This window comes from Sebastes umbrosus, chromosome 23 (genome assembly GCF_015220745.1).
Source record: "Sebastes umbrosus isolate fSebUmb1 chromosome 23, fSebUmb1.pri, whole genome shotgun sequence".
Taxonomy (NCBI): domain Eukaryota; kingdom Metazoa; phylum Chordata; class Actinopteri; order Perciformes; family Sebastidae; genus Sebastes; species Sebastes umbrosus.
Window position 1 is genome coordinate 20990374 of NC_051291.1, and position 21425 is coordinate 21011798.

At 39.3% G+C, this 21425-nt stretch overlaps 2 protein-coding genes across 3 annotated transcripts in view; one reads left to right on the forward strand and one right to left on the reverse strand.

The window, feature by feature from the left end:
* The first annotated feature begins 75 nt into the window (after positions 1-75).
* On the forward strand, positions 76-20080 carry xpot (exportin, tRNA (nuclear export receptor for tRNAs)). 2 transcript variants are annotated; one of them, XR_005205589.1, is made up of 26 exons: positions 76-248; positions 2083-2236; positions 2681-2763; positions 2856-2912; positions 3013-3082; positions 6377-6595; positions 6681-6865; positions 7009-7177; positions 9330-9566; positions 10084-10122; positions 10214-10276; positions 10532-10656; positions 11667-11811; positions 11902-12021; positions 12118-12212; positions 12580-12649; positions 12743-12981; positions 13104-13389; positions 13470-13659; positions 14430-14546; positions 14633-14748; positions 14835-14882; positions 14975-15046; positions 15839-15895; positions 15978-16270; positions 17613-20080. XR_005205589.1 is itself a non-coding variant. In XM_037760974.1 (25 exons), exons 2-25 carry the CDS (start codon positions 2150-2152, stop codon positions 16002-16004), a joined length of 2916 nt encoding a protein of 971 aa, XP_037616902.1. In that variant the 5' UTR covers positions 76-248; positions 2083-2149; the 3' UTR covers positions 16005-20058. The 2 variants fall into 2 exon arrangements, 1 of the variants encoding a protein (XP_037616902.1); XM_037760974.1 differs by having other exon boundaries at positions 15978-20058.
* Positions 20081-20398: 318 nt separating this feature from the next.
* The window catches only part of rtcb (RNA 2',3'-cyclic phosphate and 5'-OH ligase), a 10233-nt gene continuing 9206 nt past the window's right edge, over positions 20399-21425 (reverse strand). The window contains exon 12 of the mRNA XM_037760998.1: positions 20399-21425. This exon is cut by the window's right edge and continues 542 nt beyond it. The gene's annotated coding sequence lies outside the window, so the exon portion shown is untranslated.

Consider the following 21425-nt stretch of genomic DNA (forward strand, 5'->3'; position numbering starts at 1 on the left):
AAACAAATATAGTATTTAATAATTCATATTTATATTTTTACGTCGACGTAAGAGTGAAGCTCTTCCGGTGTGAACCTCTTCCGGTGTGAGCCGGATGTAACCGGAGTGGACACGCCGCCGCACCGCTGCTCCTGCTCTACTGTCGTGTGAGTCCAACCGACGTGCCACTGATTTCTGGATGTTTCTCTGCGGCTCCACGATGAGCTGACGGAGGAGTAAAGACGCCGATTAATTAAGGTTTAATTAAGGTGAGTTTGACACAACGTGCTGTTAGTTTTATGGTGTTTCAGCTCGATGATAAATAATAATAAATAATAATAAACGGTTAACGGTAGATTGTTTTCACACAGCGGTGATGTGATTGAGCTACCGGAGCGTGATCAACAAGAATTAAAATAACACTTTTAAACTGCTTTTATTCATCACAGAGTGTCAGTGTGGATGTTAATAGAAGCGCCCAGATGATAACTGAGGTTTTATTGTGTGTTAAAGTGTTAAAGTGTCTAAATACTACAGCGAGGAGTCTAGCTCAGAAGCTAGCAGGCTAACGCTAGCTGGAGCTAGCAGCTCCTCTGTATACTAAGTTGTTAGCATGTAGCATGTAGCACTGCGGGGTCAACTTTATGAGGAGTGGTCTGACCATCACACACACACACACTACTCTGGTCTGATCTGTCGCCATTGAACCTCTTAAATGTTCTGTACACGTGTTTATATTGATGTTATTGGCTGGTTATAAATGAGTGAACATGGAGGCTGGAGGTGTTGACGTTGTGTTGCATCATGTGGAGAAGATGAGCTGTCAGGTTGTTCATCCTCTCCATCCTCCATTAATACACAATACAATGCAGGTTAAAGTCAACAGAGCTGTCACTGTTCATTCGTCATGTTTAAGGCATTTCTGGCATCAACACAAACCAGATATTGTTCACTAACTCCTTTATATCAGTCAGCTCACCTGGATGTCACACAATCAGGTGGCAAGAGGCCATCAGCTGTGTTATTCACCTGACTGTTATCAGGAGTGGTGGAGGAAGTATTCAGATCCTTTTACTGCAGTAAAAGTACTAATACCACTCTGTCAAAATACTCCAGTACAAGTAAAAGTCCTGTATTCAAAACCTTACTTATGTACAAGTATATAAGTATTATCAGCTACATGTAGTTAAAGTTGGAGTAGATGTTGCAGTAAAATGTTCCCTGTCAGTATTTTACTATTATAGAGTGGTGGAGGAAGTATTTACATCCTTTACTTAAATAGAAATACTAATACCACACTGTGAAAATATTCCACTACAAGTAAACGTCCTGCATTCAAAACCATACTGCAGTTAAAGTATGTAAGTGTAAAAGTATTGATTGTGTACTAAAATGTTCCCTGTCAGTGTTTTACTATTATACAGTGGTGGAGGAAGTATTCAGATCCTTTACTAATAGGATTAAAGTACTAATACCACACTGTGAAAATACTCTGTTACAAGTAAAAGTCCTGCATCAAAACCTTAGTAAAAGTATGTAAGTATTATCAGCAAAATGTACCAGTACTTTAGTAAATGTACTTAGTTACATTCCACCACTAGTAACTGAGTAATTATAATAACATATACTATTCTGAAATGAGCATTTCTGCTTGATGAGTACTTTTACTTTTTGTGCTTTAAGTATATTTTGATGCCAATACTTTTACTTATGTAACATTTTGGTTGCAGGAACAGAGTATTTCTACACTGTAGTATTACAACTTTTACTTAAGCCTTCCAACACTGTAAAAATATAGATTGTGCACTAAAATGTTCCCTGCCAGTGTTTTATTATCAAGGGAGGAAGTATTCAGATCCTTAACTGCAGTAAAAGTACTAATACCACACTGTGAGAATACTCTGTCTATCTGTAAGTCTTGCATCAAAACCAAAATCAAAAGTCTTGGTTTTTGTCCGTCGCCATCTTGGTTTTCATCTCGCACAATGTTGCTATATTATTTAATTATTTATCGTGTAGTTATTATTCATGATGACATTTTTTATGCTCGTTTTAAGCATATTTTGATTGACTCAGTATATTTATTGCACTTCCTGTTTCCAGATGAGAGAAACCTGGCCGCCATCAGCAGAGAGGAGTGAACCCGCCTCGGAGGAAAGCTAACCCACGAATGGCCTGCCAGTCTGTCGCTGCAGTCATGGACGAGCAGGCCCTGCTAGGGCTCAACCCGAACGCCGACGCCCGCTACAGGCAGAGGGTAGGACGCCGCTTTATTATACCGTTATACGTAATAGAGGCCCGCTACAGGCAGAGGGTAGGACGCTGCTCTATTATACCGTTATATAGGGTTAATCTGGCAGTGGATGGCACAGTTCTGATCTTAAAGGCCTCGTCCACACGTATACAGTTATTCCTCTACGTTTTGACCTCTCATCCTCAAACAAACAGGGCGTAGCCACAGGACGTAACTCATGGAGGGTTGTTTACGTTATTCACAGTATGAATGGCTGCATGTAAACAGGAATATTAGTGGAATATTCATTTTCATTAGACATGTAAACAGATTAGTAGGAATATTGTCTTTTTAGGAATAAGTGCCAGAACATAATATTTTGTGTATCTAAACATAGTCATAGCACATAGCAGTTACATATTGATGGTTTGACAGTAAACTGTATCGTTGATGTGTGTATTTGTTCAGGCCATGGCCTACTTTGAGCAGCTGAAGGAGTCTCAGGATGCCTGGGAGGTTTGTGCAGAAGCTCTCGCTAAAGGGATCTACAAGTGAGTGACACAACTCAGGTTTTATAATAATGATTTCATCCTCTTATAGTTTCAGATGTGTTTAAACATATTTTATCTGTGTTTTATTCCAGTGACGATCATGTGAAGTTCTTCTGCTTCCAAGTGTTGGAGCATCAGATAAAGTTCAGGTGAGGAGGAGGACGAGGAGGAGGAGGAGGGTGGCTCTTCATCTTCTCTGTAGAAACACGGATTCGTATCTGACCATGTTTACTGTTGTTTGTGTTGCAGACACGCTGGTCTTAGTTCAGCTCAGCAGCAGCTCATCAGAGAGACTCTGATGAAGTGGCTCCAGTGTCAGGTACCACGCCACATCATGTACTACACCACATCATGTACCACACCACATCATGTACCACACCACATCATGTACCACACCACATCATGTACCACACCACATCATGTACCACACCACATTATGTACCACACCACATCATGTACTACACCACATCATGTACTACACCCAGGGTCTGAAATTAGCACCCGCCATCCGCTAAATGCGGGTAAATTGTTGGCAGTGGCGGGTGAAATCATCAGGACACCCGCCACTTTGGCAGGCAGGGAAAACACTAGTGATGGAAATATAGAACCGTAGTTGCAGGGCTCTAGACTGCGACCAAAATGATCGCATATGCGACCTTTTTTTGGGAGTGTGCGAGTAAAATTTTGACCTAGTCGCATTTTGTGAATGAATGAACATTACTATTTTGGTAACAAGGTAAGAGCGTTGGATATTGCAGATGAAAGCAGTTATTTTTGTTCCTCACTGGTGCAGCCTCTCTCTCCTCTCCTGCACTCTCTGTTCTGTGGAAACTTTCGATGATGAAAATGACTGCACGTTTTGTGTAGCGCACCGTTATTATTAAACCTCCGTGACAACATAAACACACACAGGCATACACAGTGTATGCGCCCGATCCGTCCCGCACGTACACACACACACACACACACACACACACACACACACACACACACATATAACATATATCGCCGGCCTCTGATCTCAGGAGCTGCAGCGTCAACTGGGAATTATTCTCAAGTCAGTGAGTTAAACTTTCTAGTAGTTACCAGTAATGTTACAGTTAGCTAACGTTAGACTGTTGGATGTTAACGCTCACTAACGAGCCGGCAGCCGACGTTTGCAATCACAGTGAGTGAGTTGACAATAACGTTACGTTGACGAGGAGTCAAACTCCGCCACAGCTCAAATCATGTTACTGATGTTAACCACTTATTTAATTACTTACTCCTCTCTTTGTCCCCTTTGGGTAACAAGGCTGCAATGAATGAATTGTGTCCGTACCAACATGCTACGTCTCTCCTCATGACAACAGCTTCTCCAGCAGCTCCTCTAACTTTAGGAGCAGCTAGCAGGGCTGGTCCTAACCTTTTGGGGGCCCTATGCAAAATCTTGTTTTTCGACCAAATGCTAAATTAATACAACTATATATTAGCATGCAAGGTCATTGATTAATACCATGCTGTAACCCCAAAAAAGGGTGCGACCAAATCATGTGCTTGTGCTACCAACTGAGAAAGTTGGTAGCACCAGTGCTACCAGTGGAAAAGTTAGTCTAGAGCCCTGAGTTGTCTGCTTTTTTGGCATCTCATGCCTTCTTGACTACCGATTCCTCTTAGTGATGCGTTCCAACAGTTATGCTGCACAATGATGCATTTGCACGCTGTATCATGTCTCAGTTTGTTTGGGACCGGGGCCCTGGCAGAGAGAGAAAAAAAAACGCTCAATAACGTGCCGTTACTACACCTGAAGGGATGTACCCTATTATTTCCCTGATAGAGCGATGCTGTGAACAACAAACCTGTGTTGAAATCAGCAGAAGAGTTAATAACGTTAGCTGTTAGCAGCACAGTCCTGATTGGATAAATAACGGAGCTGCTAAAGTTAACGGAGGTGCCATCCAGTTATTATTATGAGACGTTCACTGTCTGCTCAGGAAAAATTACTATTGGGCAAAGATAAATTACAAAGTTATCATGAGGTGTTCAAATGTAATCTTGTAAAATTAAGTTTTCGATGGGAAACTTGAATAAATCCAGTTATTTGTAGGAGATGTTTTCACATCAATATAAAATAGAGAATTATGACCTGTTTAACTTCATAACACTAGCTCTAAGCAGCTTGCCAAGATTTTCTTTTAATCAAAGCAAATATTTAAATAATCATAATCATTTGAATTGTGTGTTTTTATGCAAATAACCACTATAGATGACAATAACAATGTATAGTACAGTACTGTGTACACTACCCCTCCCTCCACGGTGTAATTTAAACACTGTAATTTACCATGTATATAATGTTTTTTATGTAAAGAATATCGAACATTGAATGACATCAGATCTAAAATGATATTCCTTCGTTTCGCAGATAAAACATCTTAGTGGCAGACAAAAACAATACTTGTCTGCCACAGTGGGAGGAAGTGAAAAAAGTTAATTTCAGACCCTGACTACACCACATCATGTACTTTTACTTTCTAGAGCTGTACCTCATTTAAATGTTCTGATATTTTCTACACTTGTACTGCGCTCCATGTCAGAAAAATATCTTTTGTCTATCTATGTCTTTTTTACTGCACTACATTGATACAAACACATGATCAGTTTATAATAATGTTTATGAACTAGGGCTGTCAATCGATTAAAATAGTTAATCACGATTAATCGCACATTTTTCATCTGTTCAAAATGTACCTTAAAGGGAGATTTGTCAAGTATTTAATACTCTTATCAACATGGGAGTGGACAAATATGCTGCTTTATGCAAATGTATGTATATATTTATTATTATCTTCACTCTAGCTTTAAAACTGATCCCACTACAACCTAAAAATCACAAGTTGCGTTAATGCTTTAAAGAAGTGATTGGCGTGAAAACGAATTTGCATTAAGGCGTTATTATCGCGTTAACCTTGACAGCCCTAGTATATATTATACTAATATTCCCACAACAGGAGTGGATGTAAACAAACATTCAGGGTTTCATTTTGAGTATTTTCTAGAAAACATAAAAAATTGGTTCTAAATTTGGTTGGGAACCTCATCGGATGGGACGATATAGGATTTTATCGCAGAAAAGACTCACACAATGTTGCTAGTTTATTTATTTATTATTTATGATTTATGATAACCTTATTTAAGATTGTTTGATTTGTTATTCAATAAAAAAAGATGCGCTCTATCTGTGGTGCAATAAAAATATTAGTTTCTTAATAAAATGTAAGGTAAAGTGTTTGCATAATACACAATGTATCGTTAAATTTGACAGCTCTAGTATTCATTAAAAACTGCAGGAGAACTTCCTTTTAAAGACGTCTCCTAAAAGTAAAAACAAGATGAACCAAACGGCATTAAATAAGACAATAAATAAGAAAAAAGAGAGAGGAAAATAAAAGATAATAAACATTATGGCTCCAGTTTATCTGCTTCTATGTATTCAGAAAAAAAGTTAAACATGGTTGCTTTTAATTCTATATATTTTAACTAAAATATCAAATAACTGTACACAGAATAAAATATTGTTTGTGTACCTGAGAATGTGCTGATGGGTTTTCTTGTCCCTGCTGGTTGCCTGCAGCTGATGCACGCCCACCCTGAGAAGCCGTTCATCAGGAACAAGGCGGCCCAGGTGTTCGCCCTCACCTTCGTCATGGAGTACCTGACTCTGTGGCCCAAGTTCTTTTTCGACATCCTGTCTCTGGTGGGTCTGAACCCCCACGGCATCGACATCTACCTGAGGACGCTGATGGCCATCGACGCCGAGGTGGTGGACCGAGACATCCTGCACATGCCTGACGTAAGGCGCTCTCTGTGATTTTATTGTTTTGCCGTTAGCTCAGAGGCTCTTCTGGTGGTTAACGGGTGTTGAATGTTTCCTTCAGGAGACGCGTAGAAACATGTTAATCAAAGACGGCATGCGGGAGCAGTGCATCCCCAACCTGGTGGAGTCCTGGTTCCAGATCCTGCAGACGTACCAGCAGACCCACCCAGAGCTCACCTGTCAGTGTCTGGAGGTGGTCGGAGCCTTCGTGTCCTGGATCGACCTCAACCTCATCGCCAACGACCGGTCAGCCACAGAAATCATCGTTTTCATTTACTGTAATAGTTTTCTGTGTTTATTTCTGTGTCTCCAGGTTTTTGAACCTGCTGCTGATTCATCGTTATAATAACAGTATTTTTACTATAATAGTTTTCTGTATAATTCTTCAGGTTCGTGAACCTGCTGCTGAGCCAGATGTCGGTGGAGGAGCTCCGAGAGGAGGCCTGCGACTGCCTGTTTGAAATAGTCAACAAAGGGATGGACCCCGTGGATAAAACCAAGTTGGTGGAGTCTCTGTGCCAGGTCCTGCAGTCGGCCGGGTTCTTCAACGTCGAGCAGGTTCGACTGCTTTATTTAAATATATCGCTAGAAGAGATAAATAATGAGATAATCAGAATCACTTTATTGATCCGTGGGGGGAAATTGTGGCGTTACAGTTCTTATATAAACTAAAAGCTCTAATATAAACATAAAGAAATGTAAGAAAATAGAAATAAAGAAGTTTGTAACGTGAATCTGGTACATAATAGTACTATATAAACACAATATATAAGTAACAAAATTAAAAATAAGAAGTGAGAATATAAGAAATATGTACAAATATTTGCATTAAGATATGCAATATATAACAAATAACCACAGTGTAAATAAATTAATACAAAATGCTGAGTGGGATCTATTAAGTGTGTTATATAAATGCCAGAATGATATGAATAAGAAATGAATAAGAATACTTCTTAAAATAAGTTGGTGTTGTGTAATAATAACTAGAAAGTTTCCTAATGAATGAGACGTGACAGCACATGAAAATATCTTGTCATAATGTGAAAAGTATTAAAACAGCAGTGTTTATACAGTATTTACAGGTTTATATATTTTCTTATTTAGATTATTTTTACCAAGCAAGCGTTAATGTGCCTCACATCATCTTTATCAGACGTGCATTTTAACAGGAATTTCTCTAAATAGTTATTTTTGTCGTGTCATTCTCTGTCAAATTCATAACCATTTCTACAAAAATGCATGTTTTTGTGATATTAACAAAAATAGAGTTATTCTTTCTTCTTCCAACATTAAAATAAGTAAACTTTAGGTTTACTGACTTGACAAAAATCATTTTGAAAGCTGGACAAAAATGTAAAAGTACAGTAGGTGCACATTTGAGTAATTAGACGAAAATACGAATTTCTGAAAGAAAATTTTCATATTATTATGACAAAAGAAAAGATTGTTGAAAACCATTTTTTTTTGGTGACGACATATTACATATTTATAGATTATGTCTTTGTTTATTTTCTTAATTACCTTTCTTTAAATTTCTACTCAAAAATCTATTTCAGAAAATGTCTTATCAGTGTTTCCCCAACCATTATATTGACATAGGATGAATTATTGATTTAATTCGTTCTTTATAATAAATAAATATGTAGATATTAAGAGATAAACTTGACATTTAAAGGTCCCATATTGTAAAAAGTGCGATTTTCATGTCTTTTACATTATAAAGCAGGTTTAAGTGCTTTATAGATACTGTTTAACTATCAAAACGCTCAATATACGGAGAAATACACACAGCCCGTATTCAGAAATTGTGCGTTTGAAACAAGACGTTAGAATTTCTGTCCATTTGTGATGTCACAAATATACAATATTTAGACCATTACACGGTTTTAAACGTAAACATTCTAAATGTGTCCCAATTTATTTCCTGCTGCAGTGTATGCAAATAACATCAGCTGACAGGGAGTAAACATGGACTCAAGCTGTTGCCTAGCAACGCAATTCCGTTGAAATGCACTAAAACGGAGCGTTTCAGACAGAGGGTAAATACAGGTATATTCAGGCAGATGGTACGAGGAAAATAATGTGTTTTTTTAACATTACAGCATGTAAACATGTTCTAGTAGAAACACAAAATACTAGTATGAACCTGAAAATGAGCACGATGTGGGACCTTTAAGGTTGATGATGATGTCCCTTAATCATATAGAGTATAGGTGTTGTGTTTCTGAATGTTGTGCTGTTATTTTTGTTAGTTTATCTTTTCATAGTTGTTTATCTTTCATAGACTAAATCATTATTCTCTTCAGTTGTAGTGGAGAAGTTGCAGTAAGACGCTCTTCTAAGAACCAGAGAAAAATCCAGAACAGTCAGAAATATTTAAGTTGTTTAAAGAGACAAACGGCGTCATCGTGGCGGCCGAGGCGATGCAGAGGAGGACAGGATGTGAGCCAGTTTGTTTATCGTACTTGTTAGCTATTATTTTATTAAAATGTTTACCAGTTGTTCTCAGGGAAACGCTGCTCATTGTGTTAAAACACTCTCTGCTGCACAGAAAGTCAAACTCTGGTCGGTTTGTTGTTGGTTTTTGTAGGTCAGTGGCGATATGAGAGATAAGAGCTTCAGGTTTATTTTCACACCCAGAGGTCTGGCCCTTTTTCCTGCTGACTTCCTGGATGTGTTTTTATTTTCCACTTCCTGTCCCCGTCAGGAGGAGGACGTGGACTTCCTGGCCAAGTTCTCTCGGCTGGTGAACGGGATGGGTCAGAGTCTGGTGCTCAGCTGGACCAAACTGGCCAAGAGCGGCAACGTGAAGGACACGGCGGCGACGCTGCAGGCCGTGGAGAGCAAAGTGCCGCTGCTGCTGCAGCTGCTGGTGCACGAGGACGACGACATCTCTGCCAACATCGTCGGCTTCTGCTACGAATACCTGCACGTCCTCAAACAGGTGAGGATGCTGCGACACTGCACCCTGGACCAATCAGAGTCTGGGAATATTATAGTCCGGCGTGTAGGTCTGGGAATATTCAGGAAATATCAGACGGAAAATAAACTAGTTTTATAATGATTTTAAAGCAGAAATGTTAAAGATTTCCTGATTCTAGTTTCTCAGTTGCTGCCTTTTTAATCTTATTTGATAGAAAACAAACCAAAAGGTCCATTTAGTAGCTGTTCTGGAGCTTTTGATAGTGACACACTGTTTTCTTCAGCAGACGAGAGTTCTCATGGAAATGTAGATGTTTCCAAATTTTGGGAAATTTCCATATTTTTGAGCCCTTAATTTGATTTAATTTTACTTTATTTGCCTGAAAATTGAGGTTAAAAATTAATCTTGGAAACAGCAGTTTTGTCACACATAAATATAAATATAATAGATCAATGTCTTGGTGGTGCCGTATCATATTCTTCATGATAAAAATAAAGCTTTAGTCAGAGAATTCATGTGTTTTTGTTTTATTTTGTAGCTTCCTCAACTGACCGACCAGCAGAAAACCAGCATCGAAGTGAGTCTTTGTTTATTAACAAAGCTGTCACATTATTGATCGTCTAGTTTGAGGTTTGAAATAATGAATACTTCTGCCATTTCACCTGCAGGCCATCATGCTGGCTGTCATGAAGAAACTGACGTATGACGACGAGTACAACTTTGAAAACGAGGTGAGTTAGTTTTTATTCTCTGTCGACCGTTAAACTCCGAGAACATGAAACATCATCAGATCCTCTGGTTGTTGGTTTCTGATTATTTGTTCGTCAGGTTGAAGACGATGCGATGTTCGTTATATTCTCTGTTTATCTGTTAAACTCTGAGAACACAATGGTTGTTTGTCCGTCAGGTTGAAGACGATGCGATGTTCGTTATATTCTCTGTTTATCTGTTAAACTCTGAGAACATGATGGTTGTTTGTCCGTCAGGGTGAAGACGAGGCGATGTTCGTGGAGTACAGGAAGCAGCTGAAGATGCTGTTGGACCGTCTGGCTCAGGTTTCTCCTGAACTGCTGCTGGAGGCCGTCCGACGGGTCTTCACCAACACCATGCAGTGAGACACCTACCTATCTACCTATCTACCTATCTACCTATCTACCTATCTACCTATCTACCTATCTACCTATCTACCTATCTACCTATCTACCTATCTACCTATCTACCTATCTACCTATCTACCTATCTACCTATCTACCTATCTACCTAGAAGAAAAAAGACGGTATGTCTGGGTCCAGTCATCAACTAGAGGCGATGGGGAAGTCAGGAGCTTGAGATTAAAAACCTGTTTTTCAAGAGTGTCGTGGCCAAGATAGGCAGCAGCACAGTTACACGGTCGCAGACATAAAACAAAACATAACAATTTAAAACTCACAAGCAGTCTCAGCCCGGTGGTTCTGGTCTGCACCAGAGTATGATTACTGCGTTCACAACCGCCCAAACGACCCGCAACAGTTTGATTTAAACAGACTAAATGTTGGCTTGTGAAAGTGCCCTAAGCTGAACTAGAAGCTGTTTCAACTCGCTGGGTTTCTTATGCTGGAAGCACTCAGTAAACCTGTTCATGATGACCTGAGGTCATACATACATGTAAATCACAGATTCCTGCTGGTTTTTAATCCTGGGAACTAGGGATGCACCGATACCACTTTTTTTCAGACCGAGTACAAGTACTTACATTTGGGTACTCGCCGATACCGAGTACCGATACGAGTACTTCTCTGTGTCAAAAGATCCTCGTTAACAGCCAGCTGGAGGGTGTGAGCGACACACGGCAGGCTGGGGAGTCCCACATACGAGACGGTGCGCCGCCACCGGCTCTAGGTCGGCTTGGAAAGGCTCAGGGCGAAGGTGGCTCGCTGCCGCAGCTTTACAGGGCTCCCCGCCCGGACCTCACCGCACCGTGGACAAAGGGCTCAAAAGGGCCAAAAGGGCCCGGAGACAAAAGGGCTCGAGCCGTTCATGATGGGAACAGGTTTACTGAGATCTGGAGGATGTAAATCATAGATCCTGCTGGGTTTCCCTCCAGTCAGACACCAGACGTTGATGCAGAGTTTGTGTTTCAGGACGTGGCAGACGGCTCCGTTCATGGAGGTGGAGGTGGCCATCAGGCTGCTCTACATGCTCGGCGAGGCTCTGCCGGCGTCGCACGGCGCTCACTTCAACGGAGACACGGCAAAGACGAGCGCCCTGCAGGACATGATGAGGACGGTCAGTCACATGACTCTGCCGATGGATGTTTCATCACGTGGAAACAGTAACAGGGACAAGTATTAATGTATTTTATTATTGAACCCTCAGCTGGTGTCGTGCAGCGTCAGCAGCTACCAGCACAGCTCCGTGTCTCTGGAGTTCTTCGAAACCGTCGTCCGATACGATAAGTTCTTCCTCGTGGAGCCTCAACACATCCCTAATGTCTTGGTGAGTGACGTGTTAAATACATATAGTGTTTAGGTTTGTACCGTGACTGTTGTAGCTGAAGGTGTTTAAATGAGAGCATGTTGTGTTCACTGTCAGATGGCGTTTCTGGACCAAAGAGGACTGAGACACAACAGCCCGAAGGTCCGCAGCAGAGTGGCCTACCTCTTCTCCAGGTTCATCAAGACACTGCAGTGAGTCCTGCTTCACTCAGCTGATACTTAATTCAGATTTAAATATCAAGGTTATTATCAATAACAGTATATGGCGACACCCCTAAAACACAATTTCTTTTTGTAACTTTTTTTTCTTGGAAAATTGAATTTCAGATGTATGTTCATAATAAAACAGAATATCGAATAACATACATTTTCTCCAAAGTTAGAGGAGCTCTTGTCCACATTAAGCACATCTTGACCGGGCTGCTAGATGTTCTGTTAAATGTCCGTCAGTCCTCCTGACTGTGTTGACCTCGGTGCTTCTCTGTGTTGACGTCGGTGCTTCTCTGTGTTGACGTCGGTGCCTCTCTGTGTTGACGTCGGTGCCTCTCTGTGTTGACAGTAAACACATGAATGCGTTCGTTGAAGACATCCTGACCCGGATCCAGGACCTGCTGGAGCTCGCTCCTCCTGTAAGTATCATCATTCACAGACAGGAAGCAGCCTGGTGAACATAATTTGATCTACCTCACTGACGCCGTCTCCCTCTCCTACTGCCTGTCCAGGAGAACGGCTTCCTGGCGCTGCTGACCAGCGACGACCAGCTGTTCATGTTTGAGGCGGCGGGCGTGCTGATCGTGAACGCAGAGAGTCCCGTGGAGAGGAAACAGGCGCTGATGAGGAGCCTGCTGCTGCCGTTAATGGACGCCTTCCGCCTTCTGCTTGCCAAGCTGTCGCAGGAGACGGAGGAGGAGCGGCAGACCGTGATTGCCGACTGTCTGAGCCACGCCGTCGGCTTCGCCAGGTGACCGCTATGATCCAGATGTTTCATTGTTTGGCTCCTCAATGTTTCTCTACAGCACCTGAAGGTGATTTTTTTCAGTTTGGTTGTGACCTCATGGTCCCGTCTCGTCTCTTGTTTTGCAGTCGGACCAGCAAAGCGTTCAGTAACAAGCAGACGGTGAAGCATTGCGGCTGCACGGAGGTCTACAGGGACTGTCTACAGACCTTCCTGCCCGCGCTGAGCTGCCCCGTCCAGCGGGGGACGCTACGCAGCTCGGTCCGCTCCTTCCTGCACCGCATGATCATCTGCATGGAGGAGGAGGTGCTGCCCTTCGTCCCCGCCGCCTCCGAGCACATGCTGAAGGACTGCGAGGCCAAAGACCTGCAGGAGTTCATCCCGCTCATCAGCCAGATCACCGCCAAGTTCAAGGTACGCAGAGAAACTCAATTACGCCTTCGTTAAACTGATTATTACAGCTGGTTAATATGTTGTTTTTCCTCCCGCTGCAGCGGCAGGTTTCTCCCTTCCTGCAGCAGGTCTTCATGCCGCTGGTGCTCGCCATCTTCGAGGTGTTGGGCCGGCCGGCGGAGGACAACGACCAGGCGGCGGCTCTGGAGAAGCAGATGCTGAGGAGGAGCTACTTCACCTTCATCCAGACCGTCACAGGAAGTGGGATGAACGAGGTGATGGCCAACCAGGGTGAGTTATACACCGATAAGGAGCTAAGCAACGCACTGCTGCGGACGCCACGTTAGTTCAGATCAGAAAGCCACACAATTACACAAACTAACTAACTGATGGATGCAGCAGTAGACCAGCTACTCCCCTGTTCTGAGAGGGAAAATTACTGGTTTTGTAAATGGAGTCTGGAGGCTTTGAGGACAAAGATATAAGGGCTTCAGCTCCCCGTCAGAAAGGGCTCTCTGATGGCGAGGTAAAGCGGTGAAAATGTTTTAAATACAGTGTACACTTCTGTTTTTCTGCTGCTCCCATCCACAGCCCTTTACCTCGCCGTCAGATGGCCCTTTACCTCGCCGTCACACGGCCCTTTACCTCACCGTCAGACGGCCCTTTACCTCACCGTCAGACGGCCCTTTACCTCACCATCAGACAGCCCTTTCTGCCTTTTCTTCAAAGCCACCAGACTCCATTCACAAAACCAGTAATTTGACCTCTCAGAACACGGAGTATACATACAACCCCACTTCTTTCAGTTATTTCCAAACTGATCACAGCTAACGTTGACTCGGCTATTGCTAACGTTCACATTATTATAACCTTATTGATTAGCTTCCTGTGCTAACCTTCATCACTGCTGTCTGATAACGGCTGAGTGGATGTTAAACATTTAAATGGACCCGCCCTTTAACTCAGTTTTCTTTTGATAAGACTTGATAAGAGTTGCAGGCAAACTTTGCTGCCAAAGTTTGAAGTTATTTGATGGTGTGAATGTTGTTGTTGTTTTTCAGGAGCAGAAAACATCGAGCGAGTGGTATTCACCATCATCCAGGGAGCCGTGGACTTCCCCGACCCCATCGCTCAGAAGACCTGCTTCATCATCCTCTCCAAACTGGTGGAGCTGTGGGGTGAGAAGAAGAAGAAAACTCTGCTGGTTAACTAAACGGGTTCAGGTTGATTCCTTGTTCTTAATATGTTCTAATGAAATCTCCAGGAGGTAAAGACGGCATGGTGGGTTTCCCCGACTTCATCTACAAAAATATCGTTCCTGCGTGCTTCATGGCTCCTCTCAAACCGACCTTTGACCTCTCAGACGCTCAGACCGTCCTGGTGAGTTCCCGTACCAGACTCCAGCCACAAAACACCAGATTTTAGAGTCTGAACAGAGTTCAGCAGCGCTGTGCTTTGTGTTTCAGACGCTGTCAGAGTGTGCACTCACGCTGAAAACGATTCATCTCAAAAGGGTAAAAACAGATTAAAAATATTGCTCATTATTTTAGACATATCTTAGATTTATGGAGGAGTTGTTGTTAAGCCGTGTAATGTTTTGTTTCAGGGGCCGGAGTTCATCCAGTTCCTGCAGCAGGAGTATTTACCGTCGCTGCAGGTGTCTCCAGAAATCTCACAGGTGAGACGACCCTCAAACTTTTCCTTTAACATGAGAAGTTATTTCTTTCACTGAGGTGGAAATCTGTGAATTATCTTCATTCCTATCTGGAAACTCAATATGGAAGATCATTTCTGCCAGAAAATAAATAAAATGTTTAAAGTTAGAAATTATAAAAATACTCATTAAGTAAAAATGATGAGAGTTAAAGTTCTGACGAACTCCTCATAAATTTGATTTTGTTTCTCACAAATTTGCCTTAGTATTACATAATTGAGACTTCAAAAGTCAATAAATAATTTTTCTCATTATTTTGACTCGCTAGTGTTTCTGTTTATCATCATTTTTGTTTATCATATTTCTGACTGAGTAAGTCAAACTTTTGACTTAATATCTCAGAAGCTTGACCTTGTAAATCTCATAATGTGATTTAAAAAGCCAAACTTTTCATACTTTACACTACGACGGCGTATTAGGGCAAAATTGTAGGTAAAAAAAGAAAAAAGAAATTATGAAGCCAGGGGAGAGGAGGTAATATTCAAAGAAAAAAACTCAAGAGTAAAATCATAAATTTATGCAATATTTCCAAAAAATAACAAGAATATACAGATAAAACTAAAAACCTTCAGTACCTCGTTAGAAAATATGCAAAAAGGTTGTGATTGGGGTGAAAATAAAGCGTAAAAAGAAGCTGAAACTCATAACTTTGCCTATATTTTATTGTGGCTACCGAATAAAAAATATAAATGCAGATAAAACACTCAAGTGTTGTTGTTTTTTCCAGTTTCTAATGTTGTTAACTTGATATTACAGGAACTTTGTCAAGTGCTTCAGCAGCCAGACATCAAAGTCCTGAAAAACTACATTAAGGTATTTATTCTAATCAATAATGAGCCTGATTGGTTCTCAGTTTGTTTATTGATCACCTGATGATTGTCCTCTGTCTCTTCAGGCGTTCTTTCAGCGAGCCAAACTGTAGGAAATAAAACTGGAAGTTCACTTTGGACACTTCACAGGAAGTGGTCGTACAGGCCACTTAAACTACAAAATAAGGACCTTAGCATAGGAGCTGCTTTTGCACTTATAAAGAGTGAACGCATAACTAAGTCTGTCTGAAGTCGGGACGTGGACGGAAGCTCGGCGGACAGACGATCCCTCCAGAGACGAGCTGTCCACGAGGACTGAAGAGCTCGACTGAAGGTCGGAAGACGTTTTGTGGAGTCGAGAGGACAAAGGCTTTTAGAGGTAAACACAGATGTGAGGGTGATGTATGAAAACATCTGGTTATTATTATTATTATTATTATTATAGTCCAACCTTCACATTTCAATCCACACTAGATTTAAGGGTTTTCTTTGGATGCTGCTGCCACAGAATGGACTAAAAAAATTTGGGCTGAATTGTTTTATTTTTATTACAAATGTGGCATTGATTTTTCTTCTTTTTTTTTATGTGTTGAGGGAACGGATTTAAAGTTTGAAGTGAAACGCTCTCACAGACCGACTCCATCTGCATCTTCAGGTTTATTCAGAAAATTGAAAAGCCAATAACATGTCAACCACTCTTTATATTTGTTACCTGATGGGATGTAGATATTTAAGCCCCTTTATGGTGAGTTTGTGTTGAGACCGGATAGAAGTCAACGGAATATTTTAGTTTCCAGGAAATACGACGAATATGTTTAATTTCAGATGGAAATGAAAAACATGAAATGGAGGAACAAAATGTAAATAAGAGAATAAGATGTTAAAACATGTAAATAAAGTTCCTAGGTTTAGTTTTTTAATCTTCACTCCCATCTGGAAACTATATATGGAAGATCATTTCTGCCAGAAAATTAAAAAAAAGGATTGAAATTTAGAAATGATAAAAATACTCATTCTATAAAGATTATGAGATGCTACTCATAAGTTTGATTTTGACTTAGTATTACATAGTTGTGACTTCAAAAGTCATAATTTTCTGTTAGAATCTCATTGTTTTGACTTGCTAGTGTTTCTGTTTATCAGAATTTTTATTTATTGTATTTCTGACTAAGTCAAACTTTTGACATTATATCTCAGAAGTTTGACCTTGTAAATTTAAAAAGAGAAACTTATCATACTTTACACTACGACGGTGTACTAGCGCCATTCTAGGTAAAAAAAAAAAAGAAAAAAATTATGGAGCCGGGAGTGAGGGGTAATATTCAGAGAACAAACTCTGAGATTAAAGTTGTTGAGTTTTTTCTTTTAAATTTACAAAAAATCTCAAAACGGTTTACGTGAAAGAAACTTGGATATTGTGAAATCAAAGTGTTAAATTTACGAAAAAAACATTATTCTCTGATATTAAAGTGTTTTAACGAGAAAAAACAAAAACTTTATTTTCTGAGATTAAAGTGGTAAATTTAAAAAGAAAAAAATCCCAAATTTACAAAAACTGAAATCAGTATATTTTCTTCTGAATCGGTCCAATTAACGGCTTCGATGTCTCTTCAAAGTCAGGATGTTGATGATAATCTGATGATTCTGTGATAAAATAAACAGTGTTTCCTTATCGCTAAATCTGATTGCAAAATATAATTTGATGAGGTCATCCATTGCAGGAGTAATACACGGCAAGCGGCGGCGTCTGTGGCGTGATGACGTTGGTCCAACCTTGTGAAGTAAAGCGATTGAGCCTTGAAAAAAAAAAAATCTGAGTTTACTTTTTCTTGTAAATTTGTGTCTTCAGTCTCAGAGAATTTCTGAGTTTTTTCTCGCAAATTTATAACTTTATAATAATAAAATATTCAAGTTTTTTTTTTCTCCTAAATTTGATTTTTTTTTCTCGTGAATTTACCACTTTAATCTCGGAAAGTATTTTCTTAGAATTTTACCCCCCTACACCGGTTGCATAATATTTTTTTTCCCCCTACTATGGCCCTAATACGTAGTTTTTGAGTATCTCAAACTTTTCACATTGTAAATCAAATTTTGGCTTTAGATAATTCCATGAGTGTTTTTATTTATCATGATTTTAAGTTATCATACTTTTGCCTCCGTTTCTCAGTATTTTGATCTAAAAAGTCTCGTAATTTCCACTAAAAAGTCAGAATTTTCAGTTACTATCACTATATTTGATGTATTTTGATTTAGTATCTCATGATTTGACTTAAATTTAAAGTTTTACTGTTGACTTGATAAGTCTCATAATTTTTTTATTTAGTATCTCAAAATATTGATAATTGTGACATAGTAAGTCAACCGTTTCACTTATAATTTTGGCCTGATAAATCTCACAAATTCTGACTTAAAATGTCAAATATTTTATTTATTTATGAGTATTTTTATTTACATTTTATTTTTCTATTTTTTTCTTTTCTCGGCGGTGATGAGCTTCCATAAAAAACACATAAACTCGATCATCATTCATGTACAGCACATGTAAAAACAAAAGGAATTTGCCCGTGTACAGAAGCAGCTCCATTTAATTTTATATTCAAGCATTTGTGACAATTCAGGACGATCGGTCGACAAATTGATTATGCAAACGCTTCGCTGCGATCAATACTGTGAAGGAGCTGTAACCAATCAGAGAGAGGCGGCGAGATCTATTTGTAAAAACTGTCTGATAGTTAATCGTTGACTCTGTACAGACGCTTGTTCTTTAAGACTTTGGATATTGTGACGCCCCTCTTTGTTGTTTCCACTGTTTAAATCATTGTGATGTTCAGTGTGTTATTTGTTATGTTTTATCTGATTTAAAGCTTTAAATTTCTTATTTTCTCCCAGAAACTTTGGAAAAACCTCCAGAGAAAGTGCCTAAAAGTGTTCAATTAAATGTGGCCATACAGTACAATAATATCTCTCAAAATGCAACGTCAGGATGAAATTGGTCTGTTTTAAGATTACTGAACAATTTATAATGGCATCTATTAAAAAAAACTCTTGTTTTGAGGCAACAAAACCAAAATGTGACATTAACTTGATGTTTAAAAAGCTGGAAAATTAGTATAAAAATCAGTTAAACTTTAATTTTGACATTAGAAACAGTAGTTTTTGTTTAAGCTAATGTTGAAAAATTGTTTGCAAACTTTGTCTTATTTTTGCTTTCTGTGTAAATTGTCTGAAAATACAAGTCTTTAGCAGTCTTCCCAGTACAGAGATCGGTTTAGCCTAGCTTAGCATAAAAACTGGAAGCGGGGGGGGAACTGCTTGCCTAGCTTGAGGAGTAATTCAATATCTTACATTCTTTCTGAGAGTCAGATGTTGAATTGGAAATCAATCTCAAGTCTGTGTGTTACTGCAAGTACAGAGCTGGAGTCAGGATGTGGTTAGCCTAGCTTAGCACAAAGACTGGCAGCGGGGGGAAACTGCTAGCCTAGCTAGAGGAGCAATTCCATATCTTTCCAATATCTTTTCAAGTTTACTTGCTCATTGAGAATGAGGTGTTTGGACGGATATCAGTTTCACGGTCTGTGTTTAATACAGAGCTGGAGTCAGGACATGGTTAGCTTAGCTTAGCATAAAGATTGAAAGCAAGGGGAAACTGCTAGTCTCGCTCCATCAAAAGTCAGGAGTCGGGATGTGGTTAGCTTAGCTTAGCATAAAGACAGGAAGCATGGGGAAATAGTTTTAAAAAATATCTTACTAGTAATACTTTGTCTCCTTTGTTTAATTTGTAAACAAACAAATATAAAAAACACAGTTCGAGGTTTTAGGGGGGCTGCTAGGACAATTTTTTGCTAAGCTAGGCTAACCACATCCTAAATCTGTCTTTAACACACAGACAGTGGATTGAACATCTCACTCTCACAAAGAAATCTGTATATTTATACCTAGATATTGAACTACTCTTTCTGAAGTCTCTTCAGTTTTGGCACAGTTTGGACTCCGTACAATTGCTAATCTGTAAAACAAACACTAAAGCACCGAAACACAGTCAGGGTCTGCACTTAATTCACCTGTTATTAACTTATATAAATCCAATCAACTTGAATGACAGATATCTGTGACGGCGTATTAAGGCCAAAAAAAAATAAAGAGTACGGAGCCGGGGGTAATATTCCAGGAAAACAATCTGAATTTTCAAGATAATCTCAGAGAATATTCAAGTATTTGCTTGTAAATTTGAGGGTTTTTTTTCTTAAATTTACCACTTTAAGGTCACAAAATATTCAAGTATTTTCTTTCTAAATTTTAGTTTGTTTTTTTTTCGTAATTAACCACTTTAAACTCAGAGACTATAAAAATGTTTTCTCATAAATGAGTTTTTTTTTTCGTAAATTTATCACTCTAAATTCAGAAAATATAATTTTTTTTCTCGTAAAGTTATGACTTGAATCTTGGAAATTCTGAGCTTTTTTTTTTTTTTTTTATAAATATAACCCCCTCCTCCGGCTCCATTATTTATTTATTTTTTTACCTACAATTGCCCTAATAGGCCGCCGTAGGAATCCCCTCACAATGATTGTGTTCTTCGTACCGTCGTAGTATTCACCCACTACAGTAGAATCAGTTGTTTTCAAATGACGTGGCAAATATTACAAAATAAAAGTTTATTGATTAATTTCAGCCTGTTTTTATTTAATTTCATCTTCAGCAGCCTGAGGTTAATATGAGGAGAACGGAGGTTTAAGATGCCAAAGGGATGAATTTGTTCATTGATGGTGAAACGTGTTGAGATCTGGATTCTTTTTCTTTTTGATATGAGATAAACCTTCTGTTAGAACATCTGTTAGAACCAATAAAGTGTTTACTAATCATCAGATATCACACTTCCTGTTTTATTTACTGTTTAACAGTCTTCCTTTCCATATTATATGTTAAGTTGTTTTTTTACTGGTTCAAAAATGTGTTATCGCTCAGTTATGGGTGTGTAATAATTTGGGTTGCCAGGTTGTGTTCAACCTTTTTATTAAGTTATTCTGCACTTAAATTATCATTGGTTTCTAATAAGCCATCCAGCCTGCGTTTATAAATGTAAATATTAATCTTTAATAAATGTTTCATTGACGGCTCAACAGTGATTAAAAATGAACAGAAAAATAGAATAGATTTGAAATAATTAGTGAATGAAAACAGTATTTCTTAAAGAAAGTACACAACCAAAAATGCTGTTTTTATTCACTCATTAATTCCCAATTTGTCTATTTTGCTGTTAATAACACTTCCTGTACAGATGTTTCACATTAAAAGCCTTCCTTCAGGCATAATTTTATCCAGACAGAATAAAAAAAAAACACAGAATAACTCAGACATAGGAGACTGTCTTGTCGACAATCTCTTTTAATTTGAAACTAAAACTAAGTGTTGAAATGTGTCAGATGTTTTATGATTTTAGGAAAAACAAAAAAGGGGAAACTTGAATATGTAAATCAGGATAAAGTACATTAGTATTAGTAGTAGTACTGTAGTAGTACAGTACTACACTGTAC

Coding starts and splice junctions, on each gene's coding strand:
- xpot (XM_037760974.1), top strand. CDS start 2,150: ATGGCCTGCCAGTCTGTCGCTGCAGTCATGGACGAGCAGGCCCTGCTA. Junction 2,764..2,855: donor CTCGCTAAAGGGATCTACAA/GTGAGTGACACA, acceptor GTTTTATTCCAG/TGACGATCATGTGAAGTTCT. Junction 13,390..13,469: donor AGATCACCGCCAAGTTCAAG/GTACGCAGAGAA, acceptor CTCCCGCTGCAG/CGGCAGGTTTCTCCCTTCCT.